The following is a 21077-nucleotide window of genomic DNA, read 5'->3' as shown; positions in this document are numbered from 1 at the left end:
AGAGAGAGGCAGACGGACAGATAGCATATGGTGGGAGGGATCAAGGTCTGACCTCAGAGTTAAATGCTGACGGTGTGGAATAGCAACAGTGCGAAATCGGGCAGGGTGGTTAATGGCCCACACTGGAGCCGAGTAGGAGCGCCAGTGGTTGAGGGCTAGCACAGGAGTAGCAGCAGCTCCAGCCTAGGAAGATCAGCTTCTGGATGAAAATCTCCCGGACACAGTAGGTACCAAGCTTCACTAGCAGATTGCCGGCAGGGGTGCACGGCGAGCACCCGTACATCCCTCAAGCCACCAGAGCCGCAGTACTTGGACACGATCCAGGTGCTTACCCACCAACAATGCTGAGAAGGCACTGGAGCCATACAGGAACTTATGATCAAGCATGACCACAGACTTGAAATACAGGGTCCGGCGTTGAATACTGAAACAGCGACGTCTCCTCCACAGAACACCACTCAGCCCCACCATTGCATTATTTTCGCTTTTTCATGATTTTTACAATTGTGTTAGAGCACACAGCACTCGATGCAACATTTACCAGTGACTAAATAACTCCGCGTCTCCGACCATAACTGCAGCGTTCCCGTGAGCCTGTTGGATTTCCGTCAGCCTGTTGAGATTATCTTCATCTCGTCACATGTGAGCCTGTGTGTTTCATCCGTATCGTGGCACAATTACACAGACACGATTTCCAACTCAGGCCGGTTCCGTTGCTCGAAGGGTTGGCGGTAAGAATTGCTACGCCGTCTGTGGCTGCATGGGAACTTGGCGAGTCGTCGTCTTTCTCCATAAATCCTGATCGTCACGCGAACAACAGCCACTATTGCCTAAAAACTACGACACAACAGTATCAAGCTCGCCCCAGCAGAAGGACACGAATGACGAGCGCTAAGACGGAGAAAGAGAGACAGGGTTAGCGAGAGCTGACTAGTGCAGGTACGCTGTCATCTCCTGAGGTGGTGGGCGAAGCAGCGAAGTGAAACGAAGGAAGATAGAACTTATTTGGAGGCATACGGAGGCACCAAAACCTATTGCCTGTCACATACTAAGTGCCATTTAGGGTTGACAGCTGTCAGCTGACAGCCTCAAAAATTTGAAAATCTGCTCAAAAAACTCTCGATCAGAACTCTGCGCACTCTCAAATGGAGCGCACAGTAAAAAACTCGGCGACGAAGAACGCTTCGTATCGACGCCCTGGACTGAATTCGGCACGTCCAACAAACGGAATAGTGTTCTCTGATATATTCTCTACGTGCTGGGTATGGTCGCGTTTAGTTGGAAGCTCAGTGCATCACCACTTTCGATTTTGAGACTTGGCCGATGGACTATATGAGGCTAGGAAGCCAGCATTGCGGATGTATTGCCTTGATGGCTCGCTCCTGCACCCAGTCCAGCCGATTCAAGTGGGAAGAAGCTGCCCCCATCCAGACGATTGGGCAGTACTCCATAACCGGCCGGACAAAGGCTTTGTAGGCTCGAAGCCGGGCAGGAATAGTCAGCAAGTGAAATGCCTTGCGCAAGGCTCCAAGTCTCTGCGTTGCTCGGACTACAACAGTTCGGATATGCTGGCTGAATTTTAGCTGATGGTCAAAATACATCAGTGTACATCATCAGTGTAATCTGCGACAGGTGCGCTCGGCCAACGCGGATTCGAGCTCAAAGTGCGTGCGGCGGCTAAAAAATCTTTCAACGCGAGGCCCGAGGTCGATCGAGTGTGATCGTGTTGCTCATAACCGCGTTTTTATGTGCAAGATTCCGACGGATGGTCACCTGGTCACCTCCTGTGACTTCTTTCCCTATCTCATCTACCTACAGACTACAGATCAGTACAGGACTAGCGTTGCTCTGGCCCTGGGCTGCTTGTTTCATGTTTGCAACGGCGTTCTTGCTGAACAATTGTTCTTTTATCAATAGGCGTGACTGTCGTAATATCGCTGTGTGACTGTCTCTCCATCCTCCCTATTTCTCATGTCGCAGCGAGCGTGAAGGTGGCGCAGGGAGAGCGGCAATAATGACCAGCTCGCGGATTACGGACCTGCTCGTCGAGCTGGCGGCGTTCAGGGACCAAGCCAGCCTCGTCCGACAAGTGTTTGATGATACAACAAGCGTCTTCGAGCGTTTGGAGACCTTCCCACATCGGCGCGCTATCCAGGAGCGGGCTGCGCTGGACTTGCTAGAAGAGGCAGCCATACGTCGCGTCTTTGAGAAACAGCCAGGCCTTGTTGTGCTGGGCAGAGCCTACTTGCGCTCGGTTGCACTCAATCTGATCGTTGGCGAGCGGGTGATGCCCGATGCACCGTCAACAAGTGTGCGCTGGCGCGGCGTGAACGTTGTTTACGGCAGGAGGCGTTCGACACGCAAATTGTATCGAGATGATGACGACATTGATGCTGAATTTGAGATGCCTGATGTGGACTTTGGGCATGACATGAGTCCTGACAATAGTAGTAGCAGCGGGTCGGATATTGGCAAGGATGGTACGAGGGGTGCTACAGCCGCAGGCACAGGAAAGATATCCGCTGCCAGTAAAAAGCCCGACCTTGGCCCGCTTCTGTCTCACACTAACTTGGAATATAAAGCGAACGAAGGGGTTGGCGTCTACGTTGAGGTGAACCTGCCTTCTCCAGTCCTGGAACACGGTGTGCGTGTTGTCTCCTGTGCATCGCATCAACCCAGCAAAGCCAACCTGGCCATTGATCAAGCATCCAAAGGCATACTGCCGTTCTTCGTGTTCGCGCTGGATCTGAATCGGCCCATCTCGGACGAGGTGCGATATGTATGCATGCATTCACCATTCAGGCCTTACACACTATTAGCGTAGAAAATGAGCGGGCGATCTTCTGTGCACACCTGTATGCATGTCGGCCCGGTAACATGATAGGTCCCTATAGTGGGCCTACTGCCTGTAGTGTGTCTGCTGCTTGTAGAGTGTCTGTTCCCTGTAGTGTGTATGTTCCCTGTAGTGAGTTTATTGGCAGTAGTGGGTCTGCTGCCCGTAGTGGGTCTGGTCTCTGTAGTGGGTCTGTTGCCTGTAGTGGGTCTGCTGCCTGTAGTGGGTCTGATCCCTGTAGTGCGCCTGCTGCCTGTCGTGTGTCTGTTCCTTGTAGTGAGTCTGTTTCCTGTAGTGGATTTGCTGCCTGTAGTGGGTCTGGTCCCTGTAGTGTGGCTGCTGCCTGTCGTGTGTCTATTCACTGTAGTGGGTTTGTTGTCTGTCGTGGGTGTGTTCCCTGAAGTTGGTTTGCTGCCTGTAGTGGGTCTGGTCCCTGTAGTGTGTCTGCTGCCTGTCGTGTGTATATTCCCTGTAGTGGGTTTGCTGCCTGTGGTGTGTCTGTTCTCTGTAGTAGGTTTGCTGCCTGTAGTGGGTCTGTTCCCTGTAGTGAGCCTACTACCTGTAGTGAGGCTGTTCCCTGTAGTGGGTCTTCTGCTTATATTGGACATGCTCCCTATAGTGGGTATATTCCCCTGTAGCAGGATGTGTTTCCAACTACTTCAGCATAAGATCTAGTTGTTCGGTGCATCATCGGATCCGGCTGATTATGTTTCTTCAGGGTTAGAACAGGAGTCAATGTTGCATGACTGTGTGCATGTTTGCGAATGGCATCAGTCTACATTATGGTGCCGGGTAGCCGACTGAAGAGAATGATGATGTCATACTCATTATGATTACACATGTAGCGTAATTCTGAGCTACGAAACGCTCTGTGAAATACAGGCACCCTTCGGTCCCGAGGCGTCCGGATAACAGACGTTCTACTTACTGTTGTTTGAGTAAGGTGTCCCGCACTAATGGCTTTACCAAGAGTACTAGTAACAACCTCTATCCACTGCTGCGATGGCAGAACTTTACATCATGTGACATCGTTTGAAAGGCGAACAGTGCCAGACCAGAGAGTTGAGCCAAAGCAGGGTTGTATCTATCGTGCACAAGGTGCAAATAATGTGTACAGATTTGTCGCGGGGTGTGAAGTTCTACTGTGGCAGACCCCACAGCTGGAGTTGCACACTCTTGGACTTGGGGGTTCTGTGCTGTTGGCAATACCAATATGCACACTGCCACTTGCCACTGGGTGCACTTGTCTGCATACCTACATGTTTGTTGTAATAAAGTTAGTGTGGTAATATCATGACCCTGCTTTGTTGGTGTGGTAATATCATGATCCTGCTTTGTTGGTGTGGTAATATCATGATCCTGCTTTGTTAGTGTGGTAATATCATGACCCTGCTTTGTTAGTGTGGTAATATCATGATCCTGCTTGGTTAGTGTGGTAATATCATGACCCTGCTTTGTTAGTGTGGTAATATCATGATCCTGCTTTGTTAGTGTGGTAATATCATGACCCTGCTTTGTTAGTGTGGTAATATCATGACCCTGCTTTGTTAGTGTGGTAATATCATGATCCTGCTTTGTTCTGTGGTGATGTGTAGGAGGAAGAGCAGCTGCAATACCTGCGCTTTGCCTACCCGGAGAGCCCGGTGCTGTTTGTCGGATGCAACGAAAGTACGACCACCTCGCCACACGCTCGCCGCAAGAGCAACACTAGTCAAAGCGGAGAAGAGCCTGGTGGCGGAGCGGCGGCGGCTTCAGCAGTACCTGTCGGGGCTACGGTGCACGAGCAGGCTCTGATGAGATACGGCTTCTTCGGCGGCAGTCCTGGCGATCGCCTGTCCTGGACAAGCACGCCCCTGCCCAATGTGCCTGACCTGGAGCCAGACTCAAGTAAGCTTGCCTTACATGCACTCTCAGGCTAATGCAATCACCATACATGGCACAGTGAGTAATATGTGATCACCTGCATGTAGCTTACATGCAAAGAAGCCATGTGGTTGTCGCGCAGTTTGCTCATTACTGTGTTCTACCTATGACGTAGGCACACAAGTGCTAGTCATAAACATAGCTACATGTGTAACAGACTGGATGATTTGAATCACTGCACAGACTTCTTATACAGCGACATGACGTTAGTTGTTCATGTCTGCTTTCCTGCTCCTCTCTTTTGATGTATTTGTCACAGAGATTCAGAATATCACCGACGTGTCCTTTCAGCCTTGCCATCGCTTTCTGGAAGATGTCGGAGAGCTGCCGGAGATATATCCGAACTTCCTGGCCAGCAACCTGAATCAGTGGGTGCTGTGCGCGGCCTCGCTGATGCGTCGCTCTCATCTCAGCTGCCTGACGTCCTTTATCCACCTGGCCATGGAGATGTCGAGAGATGTGTTGCTGACACCGCGGCGCATTCTCTATGTCAAGCGCAAGGAACATGAGCTCTTTGCGGCAATGATGGATCTGGCCACGCTCAAACAAGCTGAGCTTCGCAAATCTGTAGAGCTCATCCTAAGCACCCTGACGCCAATCGTTAGTGAGGAAGCAGCCATCTTCCAGTTCCAGAAGCTGTCTCTGCCCGAAGACTTGGTGGTCAAGGACAGCAAGACATTGCGGCGGTGTGCCGAGCAGATAAAGGGCTTCGTCTTTGAGCGACTGACGACGAACATTGCTAGCCAGATGTCTGGATCTGTACACATGATGAAGGAGAGCCTGCTGGGCACGCTGCAGCGCTGTGTGAACGCATTGGAGGAGAAAGTTCTCGATGAGGACGGCATGTCCGTCAATGATCTGTAAGTACTGGCATGTTAACACTGAGAAGGTTGGGATGGGGATGACATGGACATGCATGTCATGGTAGAACCTAGTGGTGCAATGAAACATTAGGTATGGGCTTGGCTAAGACATGCATGTATTGTATACTTGATTAATACTCGCGGTTCACGTCAAAGTTGTCTGCCCTTGTGCAAAGCTCGCTATGTGGATCTCAGTTAGGGCACTCTTACTTTGATTCTTGCGATCGGTTTGGCCAGTGACTCTGAGCTCTGCTAACGAGACCTTATAAGGTCGAAGCAGCTAGCTGTCCGGAGATCGAGGGCTTGACTATTATGTATTTCAAGTACACGTTTTGTCGCACCAATATGTCCTCCCTACTGCATGTAAGAGCGCATACAAAAGGGTACTGCTATGGCAGACTCCAGCAAAACGTGCTTCGGAACGGGGCCGGCATACCGTTTTTGGTGGTCCTTCACAGGGACAGCCTCTTGTAGCACACACTTTTCTTTAGCACACACTTTTCATTGCTTCTGGAGTACAACCACAGTACTGGTACATACTTTTCAGAGCACAACCGGCATGACGTCATCGGTGTCCCACCTGTGAATGTGATTGTAGGTCGATATCAGTTAACAACAATGGAGATGTTCCATCTCCAGCAGCTCCAGATCACCTGCCCGGCCCCACCAATGCTACCACTATTGCGCTGCAGGAACTGCTCAGCTCCTGCTATCACCTGGAGTTCTCCGAACGTGTGACAAATTCAACCATCCGACTCATGCTTGAGCGTCTGCGTGACACGCTACGACTGATGCCCTGGAAGTCCGGTGTCTGTGTCGATGCTTCGTGGAGACGATCGGTCGCGGAGAAGCAGGTAGAAAACCTGAGCTCCGTTCGCCTTTCCAAGACGATCTGTTCGCAGTTCAAGGTGAAGGTGACCCGTGCACACGAGCATTTTATGATGGCTTTGAACGAGCTGGAGTCGACTCACGCTGCACGGTTGCAAGAGACTGGAGAGGCTAGAGTCGAGGTAAACACCATGTCTGCATGATTGTATTCCCCATAAGCAATAGTGGTGGTTGAGGCAATAACTGTTAGGGTCCAGAGGGAGCGGTTTTGCACAGTGACTCATGCACGAACTACATGTACATAAAACACAAACAACATAATACTGGCTGATTACTGGGGACACTTACTTCTGCAGAGCCTGTCTTCTTTTGCTTATTTAGCAATACCAGTCGGAATTTGAACTCGGAATAGCAAACTCGGTTCAGGCCAATGGTCCTATTACGGAGTTCATGCCCGTGGAACGTTCACTCTATTTTCAAGTATTTTAGACGTTCCCGTCGTGTACTTCTTTCGGCAATAGACGTCGGGGCACCTCTTCAAAATGGATATCCAGTACGGGTGCATGCTACGTGGTGTGAACCCTTCCCATGAGTAAACTTGAGATGCACGGTCATAGGAGCAAGAAACATACTAGCAGCATCCTGCAGTGTTTTGTCATTGGCCTTTTTGTCATTATGTGCATCTGCGCCTGCTGCATTTGCTTGATGTCTGGTGTGCATTGCCGTGTGTTGCTTTGCAGCTGCGCAAGCAGTTTGCACCTCGCATTGCCCGCCTTGCACTTCACAGCACGGCGCTAGTGGATCGCATCAACCACGGCATGCCACAGATGACCCACGAGCTGGGACGCGGTCAGTACGGCGTGGTGTATGCCAGCGACACCTGGGCCAGTCACCAGCCTGTCTGCGTAAAGTCTGTAGTGCCACCGGATGAGAAACACTGGAATGATCTGGCCATGGAGTTCCACTACATGTGGTAAGCATGATACCAGTACATGCCCATGTACGTCTTGCCGTCAATGTTGTACTTGTATTGTTGAAAGAGCAAGGCTCAAGAAAAAACTACATTGGCGACGCTTACACTGAATGTAGCACCGAGATATCTCTTGGTAGGTGATAATCAGTTTGCTATCACCACTGTGACACTGCTGCACCAGGGTAGTGGCCAGGCATCCATACGCTTGGCACCCTTGGCACGCCATGCAATGTTCTGCAATGTTCTACCAAGGTAGAATCTTTATTACGCACTTAGGCTCATAGCCAACTGATGGCAGTCCAACCCAACCAGCCATTCACTGTATTGGTCGGATCAGTGCTAGATACTACCGTGTACTTCGAAGTACACGGTAGACTACCCAACTCACAGAACACAGTGACACCCACTCTGTAGTCTGTACACAATGGCGGACTATACAACACACAGTGCATATCAATCTCGACTTAGGTCTTCCACTATTTGAACTTTCTCTCAAACCAATGGCAGTTTGCGTCCTCTTTCTTTTCATTTTCTTGGAAAACACAACCCTTCAATGCCATCCTTTTCATGTGACCCACCGTTGTCTAGCAAATACTGTAAATACTGTACATTCAATGGAGTACATGTAATTGTGATGCATGATGACAATTTCCTTTGTGCCCAGGACTCTGCCGATTCACGACCGCATTGTCACTCTTCACGGCGTTACTATAGACTATACGTACGGCAGTGGTGCCACACCGGCCGTGTTGCTGATCATGGAGCGGATGAACCGGGACCTGCACTCTGGCATCAAGCACCACATGTCCTGGGTGGAGCGACTGCAGGTGGCCGGCGACGTCATTGAGGGTATTCGCTTCCTGCACGCGCGCGGCCTCATTCATCGTGATATCAAACTGAAAAATGTTTTGGTGAGTTACCATGACTGTAGTGTATGCAGGTGTGGCTTGAATCAAGATAACCAAATTTGCTCTGGATGGCAGTCGTGAGTCAGCAAGTGTCAAGTCAAGTCGGCGGAATAGTGCGAGCTCCAGTATGGGGAGCAAACCCTTTCACTAACCAAATTTATACAGAAATTATAGTGGTCCCATAGGATGGTGAAACTAACTCCTAACACCAGTGAGGCTCATGACAGTATGCATGTACTGTGGTGGGGTGTATGGCCGGCCAAGTGGGATTACAGTCCATTTCAAAACTATAGACGTGCAGTGTTTTTGAAATATTTCAAATTTGGCTGGAACTTTTTGAGAATAGTTTTCGGAATATTGTTCAGGTCCGCTCCACAATTACTCTTATAATTATAGTTTCTAAACGATTGGATAACAGACGCCCAATTTGGAAAAATTTATGCACAAAGTGATCACAGATTTTATGTGGTATAGATGCTGGCATAACGGTTTTTGCCTAGGTACGCGTCTATAGTTTTGAAATGGACTGTAGTGAGCTGCCTGACGATCTGAATTTGTGGGCTAAAGCCCCCTTCGTGCAAGTAGGTTTTCTCCGGCAGGCACTTGTGCTGAGCTCGGATAAGTACCTGGCATTTATATTAATTCTATATGCGAAGGTTTCTGTGAAAATACATTGCATTGCATGTGTCATGCCTGGCCCAAACTGGCAACATCCTAGCATGTTGCATTTTCCTCTTCTTGTTTGAGATGCATTCAGAGGGGGGGGGGGGGGGGGGGGGAGGGCACTTCCTGCAGTGGGGTACTAACGGCAGATCAGCGCTGGACTGAACGGGTATTTCAGCCTTTGACCATTGAAATATCGGCACTTTTGTATTATTTTTAAAACAGGGACTTCCGAAACTAACTTAGGAGCCCTAATTGAACGTGTACAGGCACTTGATTGTTAAAAAGCATTACTGAGGGCCACAGCTTGACTTACCAGTAACGAGTACTAACGACTTATTGTAATGATTGTGTACACTTCTGCCACAGCTGGATGCAAACAATCGTGGCAAGATCACCGATCTGGGTTTCTGCAAGCCCGAAGCTATGATGACAATGTCACTCGTGGGCACCCCGATTCACATGGCACCGGAGCTGTTCGATGGAGCCTACTCGTCGTCCATCGACGTCTATGCATTTGGCATTCTCTTCTGGTACATCTGCAGCAATCAGGTCAAACTGCCTGCAGTCTATGACCGCTGTCACAGTAAGGATCAGCTTTGGCATGAAGTACGTCGTGGACTGCGACCAGAGCGTCTCAAAGTATTTGAGGATGGCTGCTGGAGGCTAATGTGTGACTGCTGGAGCCGTGAGACGGAGCAGCGGCCCCTACCTGGCAGCGTCTCTGAGAGGATCAGCAGGATGATGGAAGCTGCTAAAGAGCAACAGCTGCAGCGAGGTCCTTCGCCAGTCGTCACGCCTCCACCGACCAAACCTGGGAGTAAACCTCGGCATAACCCATCCAAGAGGTGAACATCAAGGTTGCTCTCGGGGCAGTTTTGCACTGCTGCTCCAACACTAGCTCACGGCTTGAACGCGTACTACAAGACTGTCCAATGGTCTCCACAGAACACTCGGCAAAATTGACACTCCACTAGTCTACATTTTCAAACAAAGTTGGAATCTTTTTTTTTGTAAAGTAGTGATCAGTTCTGACAGTAGGCCACCCATTTTGCCCATTCCATTCTAGTTTATTTAGGATGGCCTAGCTAAGACACAGTTAATTTAGATGATGCGACGGTACTTCTCTGGTTTTGTGACCTATTAAAGAAAATCTCGACCTCGGTGTTCTGGAGGTCTTGTAGCTAGGGAAGAAATTATTTTCAACAATTCGGTTTGATTATGAGTCAGGGTGTCCACGAAAAAAAGGCATGACTTTGAGCACATACCTTTAATACATGCATGTCATCATAGCATATTTATCCATATGTGACCCTGTTAAAACTGGTATGTAACTTTCTAAACTTCTTCTTTTAAAAGCTGCACGATTTAAAAAGTTTCCCCTTGACGATGCAATTAGTTAATATTTGTTTGAATGCAGTGTGGTTTCCCGGTCCGCTTTGCCGCAGTACAGATTATTGTCATACATTTCAGAGTCATTTCCCCACAGAGAATTTGTTTCAAGTTCTTTGGTCAGATGATTAGAACTTTGTAACGCAATTTTATTGGATTTCCTATTTCAAACTAAGAAGTTAAGTAGGCCACTTGCCAACTCCTTATTTTCCATGTCCATTTTTGAATATATTTTGAATCATTTGAATTTTTATATTTTTTGTGACTTACATTATTCTCGACACTCAAATACGTCGCAAGTTATTACCGGTAATTCATTTTGGCACTAAAAGCTTCCTAGTGTCAGAATGGACAGGACTCAAGCAAGCCCCCCGCGCATCAAGATGAAAACCCATCAAGTGTTTGCAACAAACACGGTGACAGTGCAACTGAATGGAGATGTACTCCCAACGGCACTCGGAGCGAATGCTGTCAGGTCCTGACGCTGTGGGACAGATGAGTATGCATGAATGGAAAAATCCATATATCAGACCATTGTACATTTTGAAAATCAGAGGACACTAATAATGGCGGTACATGCATGTTTTATCTACAGTGCTGGCAACTGAAATCCGGCCCCCTGGGCGGCGCGGTGTGCCGCCCAGGGGGTCGGATTTCAGTTGCCAGCACTGTAGCAGTAAAAACTATTTTGAAGAATCCATAACACATCGGGTGCATGTAGCATGCTCAAAATTGGAACTCACTGTGATTTGTGCAGATAGTAAGAAATAAATTATCATGGTCATGCATCTGTACAGGAGTAAAGATGTCTCATGTGATACATGGCTCTGAGTTTGAAACCGTAATCTATGCGCGGTCAATCGTGAATATATCCAGTCAGGTGTCCGGCTTCATGACCCGGCACATGTCTTACTACATTGTACACGTAGCAATGTTCAGCACTTCGCCGTAAACTGGATTTCTGCATGTGCACTGCAGGATAGCTGTGACAATCAATGCAATACCTTCTTGCGGCAGGAGAACACTGCAAACGCAAAGACATAGTAGGTGAAAAGCAGTCCGATCAAAGCACCGAAGTTGATGCCCAGTGATAGCTGCCAGTTCCGTAGCGATGCGTTCAAAACTGCATCGCCATTCGGCCATTGGCATGCCGGCGCCGCGTCACTCTCATTGGTCAACGCCATACTGCTGCTAATCAGGGTGGCCATGGTGCTGGTGGTCTCGTTCAGCACATCGGCAGCTACAGCACTGCTACTGGCTGTAATGTTGCTTGCTGGAGCGTCGCAGGTCAGAACCAGGCCTTTCATCTCGTTCACTTGCATAATCGCACCGCTGTACTTGAACGGGATGATGTAGGACACGATCTCCAGCCACTGTGGAACGGATGATGAAACTCTGCACACGGGGAAACACCAATACCAGGCAGGACAAACTTGGCCACACGTATATTTACGAGTCCCTACCGAGTATAATATTATGCTATGCTCATACACTGTGACAGATACTTGAAGCACCTTGAAGCAGATGCCATGGAGTGTTACATTGTACTAGTGTATGCAGTGTATGCAGTGTATGCAGTGTATGAAGCTGCTACTGAGAGCATGGCTACAGGTAGTAGCTGCTATGTCATGGTAAGTTGCCCACGCGAGGCACACAGAAGATGCAAAATGGCCACTGCCCTTCTCTCCCCCACCCACCCGCCTCCCTTCACGCATACTATGAGCAATGTGATCATGCAACCACTCGCATCCCACCATCCCACCCTCCCACCATCCCACCATCCCACCACCCGACCTACCTGTAGACACCACCTCCCAGCGCTATGCCGACCATGATGAAGAATGTGGTGACCGAGTCGGCTACCGGTATACTGGAGACCATACCCAACATGAGCACCGCTATACACTCTCCCACCAAGTGTAAGAGAAACACAACCATCCAATAGATGAAGAATGGAGAGCCATCGGACAGTTGCAGGCCAGCTCCACTGTACACAAAACCCCAAGAAACAACACAGTAGAAATCTTGCACGGATATATTCTATGTATGCTGTATCTATTCAATGGCAATGATTGAATTAGTGATCCGAAGCAGCCTGTTCCTGGCTTTGCAGATAGCCAAAGCCAGCCTACATGTGTCCAATACAAGCCTTGATTCCTGGATCGCACATAATTGCACTTGTAGCAAAACACCAATGTCCACTCCTAAGACTAAAGTAAGAGATCATAGTGGTTACATGCCTCATGCATACAGCACAGTTAAACCATCCGCATACACATACATACACAGCACAGCACAGGTACCGAAAATACCACCAGTACACCAGCAGCCCGGCAGCCCGGAGCACCTACTTACAAGTACATGACAATGGTCCAGAGCAGGCTGCTGACCATGCTGAACGGTATGGAGTGCAGGAAATAGGACAGGAGAAACAGCCCTGCGCCGTACATTCCTTCGTATGTCTCACGATGATAGCGCTCCCTCAACGGAGGACCTACATGCAAAGAAAAATACAGAGGCATACACATGAACACAGTAAGTTCAGAATGTGCACAACAACAGTATCAACCAGGGAGTAGTAAAATACATGTATTTTACTACTCCCTGGTATCAACACAAGTGATGTGATATCCTCAGTACATCCATCTACCAATAAGAAATCATTGGTAAACGCGTCCATAGGACTCGGCACCTTCATTAGGTCCAACCCGCACTGGCCATTGTAAGCATACTAGTACTTGCTATACAGTCATGCACAATTTGTAGGTGATGGTCATGGTTCCTACAAGCATGCTAGCTACAACACTGCAATGCAGCGTGACCACTGTGACTGCTAGTACAGACAGGTGCGGCTCACTCCTCGTGCACTGTGCAGGTCCAGAACTCAGAATCACGCCGCGGCCTATTTGTGCTCACTTCCCATACGAGAGCAAATGAAAAGCTTAGATGCAAAACGTGACACACTAGTATCCGATTTTGGATGTGAAATTTTGCCTGAAGGTGTCTCTAGACCTATGGATTACAATGAGCTCAACATTTGAATTTCTCAAATTTGGCACTTGTCGCGTTTTTGCATCTGAACTCTTCAAATCCTGGTGTTGTTGCTTACACAGTGAAATAGCTGCAACAGCAGATGCCAGCGTGACCTCTACCAGTGTCTCCAGTATGAGCCCATTGCGATTCTGCACTGACTGCTGGTCGTTTCCGAGCCTTGTAAAGAAGAGCAGCAGATAGAGAGCCAGTAGTGGCAGCTGGAAGGTGCGTGTGAAGACGGCACTGCGGCTTCGGAGCGTGTTGGTTAGTGCTCGCCTGGATGGGGATAGAGACATTGAAAGTGGCTACATGTATGACCGGAAGGAATCCTGCAACACATGTACATGTACATGTACATGCTGACAAAAGCCCCCCCCCCCCCCCCCCGCCGCCGTGAGAGGCTTCCCCTAAGAATAATGGATGAATGGAGAGACAGGGACTTGCAATGACATGTTTGTGAAAGCGAACAGTGTAACTGTGTGGTACCCCCAGCCCTATATCATGTGTCAAAAGAAAGGTCTCATACTGGATTTGAATAGTGTCAGGGTGGGGAGAGGGACATCCAATATCTCCCCCGTGACTCCTTCAAAAAGCCAATGGTGTTCTATGGTGTTGGTAAACCTTTCAACTGGCATGTTTTCTTAGTCAATCATTGTTTTGAAAGCAGTTCCCATGTAACCGAGTCCTTACTCAGCCAGTGGTCTGAGTCTGCAAGCCTCAGTCCCGGTATCATCCTCTTCGAAAGACCCTGAAGGAGGGTTCTCAACCACTGATTTCTGGGAGTTTCCTTTCCGAACTGCACTCACCTTGTAAGCGTCAAAAGCTTTGAGCTGTTTGATGGCCTGTCAAAAGGGTCTTCCATATCCAGACGGCCTGAGATCTGTCGCTCACGGAGGCGCTTCAGAGGCGTGGCATCCCAGCCGATCTCCTCGCACACGTTCCGGTGGAATTGACTGGACGTGAACGCCGTCTTCAGTGTTACCACACGCTCCTCTGTTGCCTCCCGGTCGTCATCAGTCCTGTTACTGACGCTGCTGAGTGTAACTGAGACAATAGTAGTACAGCAAGAGCCGAAAATACAATAGGGGGTTAAACACAATGAGATAACTTGGCTACACTATAATTATGTTCACCGCGGATGACACTAGAAGAAGAAAGATGCTCTGATTCATTCTTCAAGTGCTGTGCCCCTGTGCTCATTTCAGTTTACATCTATTCAAATACGTGTAATTTTATGATGCTGTGATGCGGGCACATGATGTGTATATCATGCATCATTTCCGGACATTCTCACTGTCTAGTTATAACGTGCTCGTGTTCTCTGCTGTGGTGACAATATACTAACATAGTGTCGCATTGCCTGTGCTGCGGCATCCAACAACTACTTCACAATAGCCATGCAACGCAGAGTTGCTTACCAAAGTACTGCAGGGGGTTAGCGTCTGACGGGCAGGGGAAGCCGATCTGATCAAAATGCATCAGCATTGACTGTGATGGTCCTGCCCAGATGAGTTCACCAGAGTTCATGAGGATGACATCATTGAACATCTGTGAATTTCAGATATAACACATGCATACATCAAACTTTGGAAGGCTCCCTAATTCCCAGACTGATTATAGCCAATTGCTATGTCCGCTGGACCAGGGCGAATTAAAATGGCAGAATATGCATCACAACATGAATTGGGTAGAAAGGTTGCCAGGGCAACATGCAGATGGAAAAGAACCTTGCTCTATGTTCTTCTTCCACCACAACCCCTCAAGTTAGCGTTCAATGGCGTACACGGTCTTACGTTAGTGGTCATCTCTTACCCGGAAAAGGTCAGACTTTGGCTGATGTATAGTAACCATGATCAGATGCTGTTTGCGTGTTAGCTTAGTCAGCGTTCTCAGCAATTGGTTAGCATTGAAAGAATCCAGACCAGTTGTAGGCTCATCAAGTAAGATTATACCTATCACGCCAAGAGAGTAGAAAATGCAGAAACCGGTGGACACACCGATTGGTTGTGACGATGAATTACATGTAGGCGCCAAACAAGATAAACATTCAGTCTTGGCTTAAAATCCAGGATTGCCGGAAGCAGTTTTTGATTGGTCCGGTAGTATTGTGGCCTTTCATACAGTTTGTATATCGATATGGTGTTCATACAGTTTGTATATCGATAATGGTGTTCATACAGTTTGTATATCGATATGGTGTTCATACAGTTTGTATATCGATATGGTGTTCATACAGTTTGTATATCGATAATGGTGTTCATACAGTTTGTATATCGATATGGTGTTCATACAGTTTTGTATATCGATATGGTGTTCATACAGTTTGTATATCGATATGGTGTTCATACAGTTTTGTATATTGATATGGTGTTCATACAGTTTGTATATCGATATGGTGTTCATACAGTTTGTATATCGATATGGTGTTCATACAGTTTGTATATCGATATGGTGTTCATACAGTTTGTATATCGATATGGTGTTCATACAGTTTGTATATCGATATGGTGTTCATACAGTTTGTATATCGATATGGTGGATACACATGCCCTCCACAGTAGTAAACACGTGTTGATAGCCGAAACGTTGGTCCAGTGATAACCTGGCCAAGCGGACCGATTCCGTCGGGCCTGAAATCGGTAATAGACATTTTGACATTGTGAAAAAGGCTTGTGTCTTTGGAGTGTGCACTTGATAAGGATACATGTACTGTACATGTTAAACAAAACCGAATAGAGAGGGAGAGAGGGTACTGCCAGAAACCATCACTGGGTACACTGCAGTCAACATTAGCTTACCAGGAGCAACCAGGAGCTGTACACCAATGCTGACGCGCCGCCTCTCACCGCCCGACAGTCCTCGGATCGCCTCGCCGTCACCAACTTGTGAGTTGGCCACCTTGCTCAGACCAAGCTCCTTGATGATGTCACTTGCCTGCAGTGGGTATTCATAGTTCATGCAGTGCTTGTTGCCTGCTTATCTACATGTGCACAGCCAAGTTAGACCAGCATGCCCTTAGTGTGCACAGCCAAGTTGAACCAGCATGCCCAACACGACCCTGCACGTGTACTATTTCACAATAATGATTGGCTTCACCTTTGTCGATGCAAGACGACAAGGGCTCAGTGGCAAACATCTTTTGATGAACCAGCCGGTATCAAGTAATGCTGATAACAGGGACATGATCCTGCAGCACATGCACACCTTCCCCTACCTTCTTGCGTAGCTCGCTGTCAGCAATGGATGGTGGCAGGCTGAGCTTGCCCATGAACACTAGTGTCTCCATCACAGTCAGCGCCGGCAGCAAACTGTCATTTTGCAGCACATACCCGACCTGTGAAACAAAGTGCATGACAACATTAACGTGAATGATGCCTTGCCTTCCCCAGCCTGGGCATAGTATTCTGGTCTGTGTGGTTGATTGTCTGGTCCTATGCCACTCAGACAGAGCGCTAACCGCACATGCACATGTATACAATGTAGCGTTGACCACAAGAAGTTATCGATTTTCTAACGCAGGGTGTAAACACACATGCAGTTCCATGTGTGAAATGAAACAGTTAGTGGGAGACTGCAAAGTGTGACCTCTCACACTGTAGCATACAGTGTGTTTCACATGCAGTGCAAACAACAACAGCTATTGTAGAGTGCTTGTTTTCCCCATGCATGCATCACGTTGCAAATCTGTGTGTATGTGTGTGTGTGTGTGTGTGTGTGTGTGTGTGTGTGTGTGTGTGTGTGTGTGTGTGTGTGCGTGTGTGTGTGTGTGCATGTGCATGCATGTGTGTGTGTGTATGCATGCTTGTGTGTGTGCTTGTGTGTAGATGTATGTGTGTGTGTGTGTGTGTGTGTGTGTGTGTGTGTGTGTGTGTGTGTGTGTGTGTGTGTGTGTGTGTGTGTGTGTGTGTGTGTGTGTGTGTGTGTGTGTGTGTGTGTGTGTACTGTGTATGCATCATGCCATGTGTGCATGCAAGTGAGTGAATAGCAGCAACTCACATGCTCTTTCACGTCTTTCATTGTGCGCCGCGTCCCGTTGAAGAACACGGCACCCTCGACTTGCCCTGTGTAGCGCTTTGCAATCACATCCAACAGGGACGTCTTTCCACTGCCTACACAATCAGCATGCATGTAGTGCAAGCAAACATATCCAGCACCGAATGGCTACAAACTCTGGAAACCACGATCAGATTAGTAGTAGTTTTCAACTCTCTCAAAGTAATGAATAACTTATACTAACGGTCTCCTTTCTCACGACAACTGGTGCGGGGATACATGTAGAGCTAGTTTCGATATGGTATGCTCTAGTCAGTTGAACGAGCACTTTTAAACGTAAAACTACCTTCCCAACTTTAATAATTATGGTAAGGTTAAGTGACACGCAGGAGTACTTTTCCAAGTGCTGCGTGCTATACCGAAATCCCATCACCGGTGCTATCATTATATTATCACTATGCTTACCGGATGGGCCCATCACAGCCACCAGACTGCCTGGATTGATGCGGAAGGTCAGGTTCTTCAGGATGTACTGGCCATCTGATGAGCCTGTGGTAGGGGTACCTTCTTCAACACATGCCGAGGGTGTATGATCCGGCCCACCGTCCGTAGTGGCTCTGCATCTCAATCTGTGAAGTGCATCCGTCAGGCGTGATTTCACTGCTCTCTGCTCCGGCGAATAGTAGACACGCTTGAAGTCGATTGTCGTTGGTTGCATGACGAAGTCTTCCACCTGGTGAACAGCACACCACATGTAGCAACAGAATTTGATAGAGCACTAGTCTTGTACTGCATTGTACCACCCAAAGTAACATACCAACACCGCACATACCCACAAACCATCAACACCACATACTGGTACACCCGACCAGCATCAGTGTAGGTAATGCCGCCATCACTCACCATCAGTTCCACTGGTGAAAACCCTTCACTATACTCTAGTCCTTCTTACCTGCCACGTACTTCCGGCACCTTTCTGCTTGGTGGAGCCCGTAGCTCGACGACGCGTACCTCTCATTTGTTGTTGCAGCGTAGGTGCTGGTAACCGCCGGTCAATCGCAACAACCGGCAGTCGACTGAGCGGCTTCGGCGGCGGGCCGTATCGATCTTCGGCCGTGTTAGAACGCGAGTACGCTGGCCGTCCCTGTTCCTGCCATGCAGAGGTTTGTTCATGCTGTGATGGAGCGCCGCTGCTCGAGGAATTGCAATCTGCGCCATGCTGGGTAATGTGATGGCCGGTCTCAGCATCCGAATCCTCCTCACACAGGGCAGTCTGTATGACTTCGGGAATTGAAACATCGCTCGTCTTCAGAATGGACCTTGGTCTCTGCAAAGCACTGTCAACTGATAATCTCCGTCCCCGGCTACTGTCAACTGAGAGTGTTCGTGCCCTATTTGCAACTGAACTGGTTGATGTGTGCTCGTCTTTTGCCATTCCGGCAGTGTCCGCGAAAACACTGACTTGATCATCCATACCTCCAGCCAGTGCATTGCTGTCGAACGACACCCTACGACTGCGATTTGGACTGATAACATGTTCATCTGCTTCTCGACTGACAGTGCTATCAAACGATACTCGTCGACTGCTGTCGCTCGGTGGTCTAAGTTCTGTACCCCATTCAAAGGGATCCTCAGTGACACTATTGTCCCTGCTCTCCAACTGGTCATCTTCCTCGACCTGCGGGAAGGACACTCGTCTGCGGCGCTCGGCGCTCCTTACCCTGTCGATGTGGCTATCTGTCGTGTGCTTGGACAAGCGACTCTGTGTGGAAGAACTACTTGACGTGCCTTCTTGGCTATCGTGCTGCAGCTCAGCTCGTCCTGTGCCACGCGGACTGCGGCCACCGAGAGCAGATGCGCTTGCAGACACCAAACCGCCTCTGGCTTTTCTCGCGCGGGCCAGCTTGGCCATTTGAGCGACGTTCGAGGTGCCGCGAGTATCCGGTCCGCCCGTGCGAGGGCGATGACCTGGATAATCCATGACGACGACGATGGTGGTTCGTTCCGGATCAAACTGCAACACCTCTTCCTTGCCCACGTCTCCTTGATGGACTGGCAGCAGCGAAACCTACAAATTGTAATGTCGACTGAATCCACCAACGTGCAACAGCCTGCTATTTCACCAAATCCATGGTTGATTTCCTCGCGAGTAGCAAATAATTGGATGGTTGAAAGAGGGAAGCTGCTTAGAATGTAGAATGCCCGTGGTTCCCAGTGGGCCGACCATCGTTAGCCGTTCAGATACTCACACTAGCTTACTAGGAACAGGGTATTCTCATGGTCCATCGTCTGCCTGGATCGGATGGATTAGTGTTAGACTTGGCATGCCCCGTGACGGCGGGTAAATATAGCACAGACCGCTGCACAGCTCAGGTAGCCGCACCTGCCACAGAGCGTGAGGCTGATGCAGTGCGGTCTGGAAGACTGCCTTCTTTTTTGAAGCCAGGGAACTCCAACTACATGCATACGTAGTTGATCATGGATTCTGTGGAAATTTTTGAATGAACTAAAGAAGTCACTAAACGCTACGGGTATGTTGGAGTTGCTGTCGGGTGGTTTCTGTAGTAGGCTGAACCGGAGCTCAGAGAGGTTGCTATGTGTTATCTCAGCCTGGGAAGGTGCCTCGCATGTGAGCACTGAGCTAGCAGCGGCAATGACACTGACGATGTGACAACGCTGAGTGATTGAAACGGTGTGAGACGCGGCTTCCCTGGATTTCTCGGATTCCCCAGAATTGCTCACTAAATATACTTTAGCACTGATATCATGATGCGGGTGTCTGTCACCCATCATGGGCTATGCAGTCGGTATTGTCTGTCACCACTACCGTCACCACTACCGTCATCATGCCACGGTCGTTGTACAGTCACTAGCACTGTGACTGCACTGAACTGGAGAGATGGACACATGTCACACATTACAAGGTATAACGAAGCCATGACCATATTGGTGTAGATCTTGCCACCTTGGACCTAGACGGTAGACCTCGTGTGCCAGTGCAGTGGCATGCAGTGGGTGCCAGTGCACTGTGGTAGTCTCATCACAGCACAGCGGCGCCACGGTAGGTCATTCTGTCTACAGTCAGACTCCACTCTACACTAAGTAATGCACTAATGCCCGGTAATGGCTAGTAATGCAGTTACAAGTCGATGAAGGTCTGCGTCAAGTTCAACAGCCGTCAAGGAGCAGTAAAACTCTAGGTAAAAATGTTACTAAAAAGTAAAAGCACAACAGCGGCTTTTGACAAGCTTCTGTATTCAATCTTCCACTTTTTTTAGTCTTCTATTCATTGCCCAATTTGGGTTGTCTTTCGGCATTGGCGGATAATGCTCGAAAAGGTGGCAGATTCTGCTCGAAAAGCAGTGAAATTGGCAGAACCATACAAACCTTATGGCTGGCAATTCCTCGAATTCTGCTCCATTTCTTTATCCACACACCAAACATGCATGAAACTTACCAGAAAAAGTACCGAATTCTGCCAATTTTTCTGCCGGCATTATCCGCAAAGGCCTAGTTGTCTTTTAGTTCTTGCTTCATTGCTTCACACAATTCTTGGCGTTGGGAATAAACTGTTCCCAGTCCCAAGTACCGCTTTAGGCCTGAGCTGCATCTGCGCCTTGATCCTTGAAGGGTGGTGGCGTTCCTACGGATCCGGAAAACTCCGGCCT

The 21077-nt window shown here is 48.7% G+C and overlaps 2 protein-coding genes across 2 annotated transcripts; one reads left to right on the top strand and one right to left on the bottom strand.

Moving 5' to 3' along the window:
- The first annotated feature begins 1843 nt into the window (after window positions 1-1843).
- Window positions 1844-10700, top strand: LOC135809197 (dual serine/threonine and tyrosine protein kinase-like). Its single transcript, XM_065322485.1, has 7 exons — window positions 1844-2770; window positions 4429-4720; window positions 5016-5616; window positions 6218-6629; window positions 7188-7420; window positions 8085-8331; window positions 9361-10700. Exons 1-7 carry the CDS (start codon window positions 2015-2017, stop codon window positions 9841-9843), a joined length of 3024 nt encoding a protein of 1007 aa, XP_065178557.1. The 5' UTR covers window positions 1844-2014; the 3' UTR covers window positions 9844-10700.
- A 106-nt stretch (window positions 10701-10806) lies between these two features.
- Window positions 10807-19861, bottom strand: LOC135809196 (ATP-binding cassette sub-family G member 5-like). The gene is made up of 12 exons (XM_065322484.1): window positions 18362-19861; window positions 17875-18142; window positions 17413-17525; window positions 16631-16750; window positions 16215-16350; window positions 15229-15368; window positions 14835-14964; window positions 14223-14460; window positions 13493-13692; window positions 12739-12877; window positions 12182-12370; window positions 10807-11778 (listed from the first exon to the last, which is right to left on the bottom strand). The coding sequence occupies exons 1-12, from the start codon at window positions 19388-19390 to the stop codon at window positions 11376-11378; spliced, it is 3105 nt and encodes a 1034-aa protein (XP_065178556.1). The 5' UTR covers window positions 19391-19861; the 3' UTR covers window positions 10807-11375.
- Between the last annotated feature and the right edge of the window lie 1216 nt (window positions 19862-21077).

The sequence above is a fragment of the Sycon ciliatum genome, chromosome 2 (assembly GCF_964019385.1).
Source record: "Sycon ciliatum chromosome 2, ocSycCili1.1, whole genome shotgun sequence".
NCBI classification, from domain to species: Eukaryota; Metazoa; Porifera; class Calcarea; order Leucosolenida; family Sycettidae; genus Sycon; species Sycon ciliatum.
The sequence above is the reverse complement of the archived record's forward strand: the minus strand, read 5'-3'. Positions and strand labels throughout refer to the sequence as shown.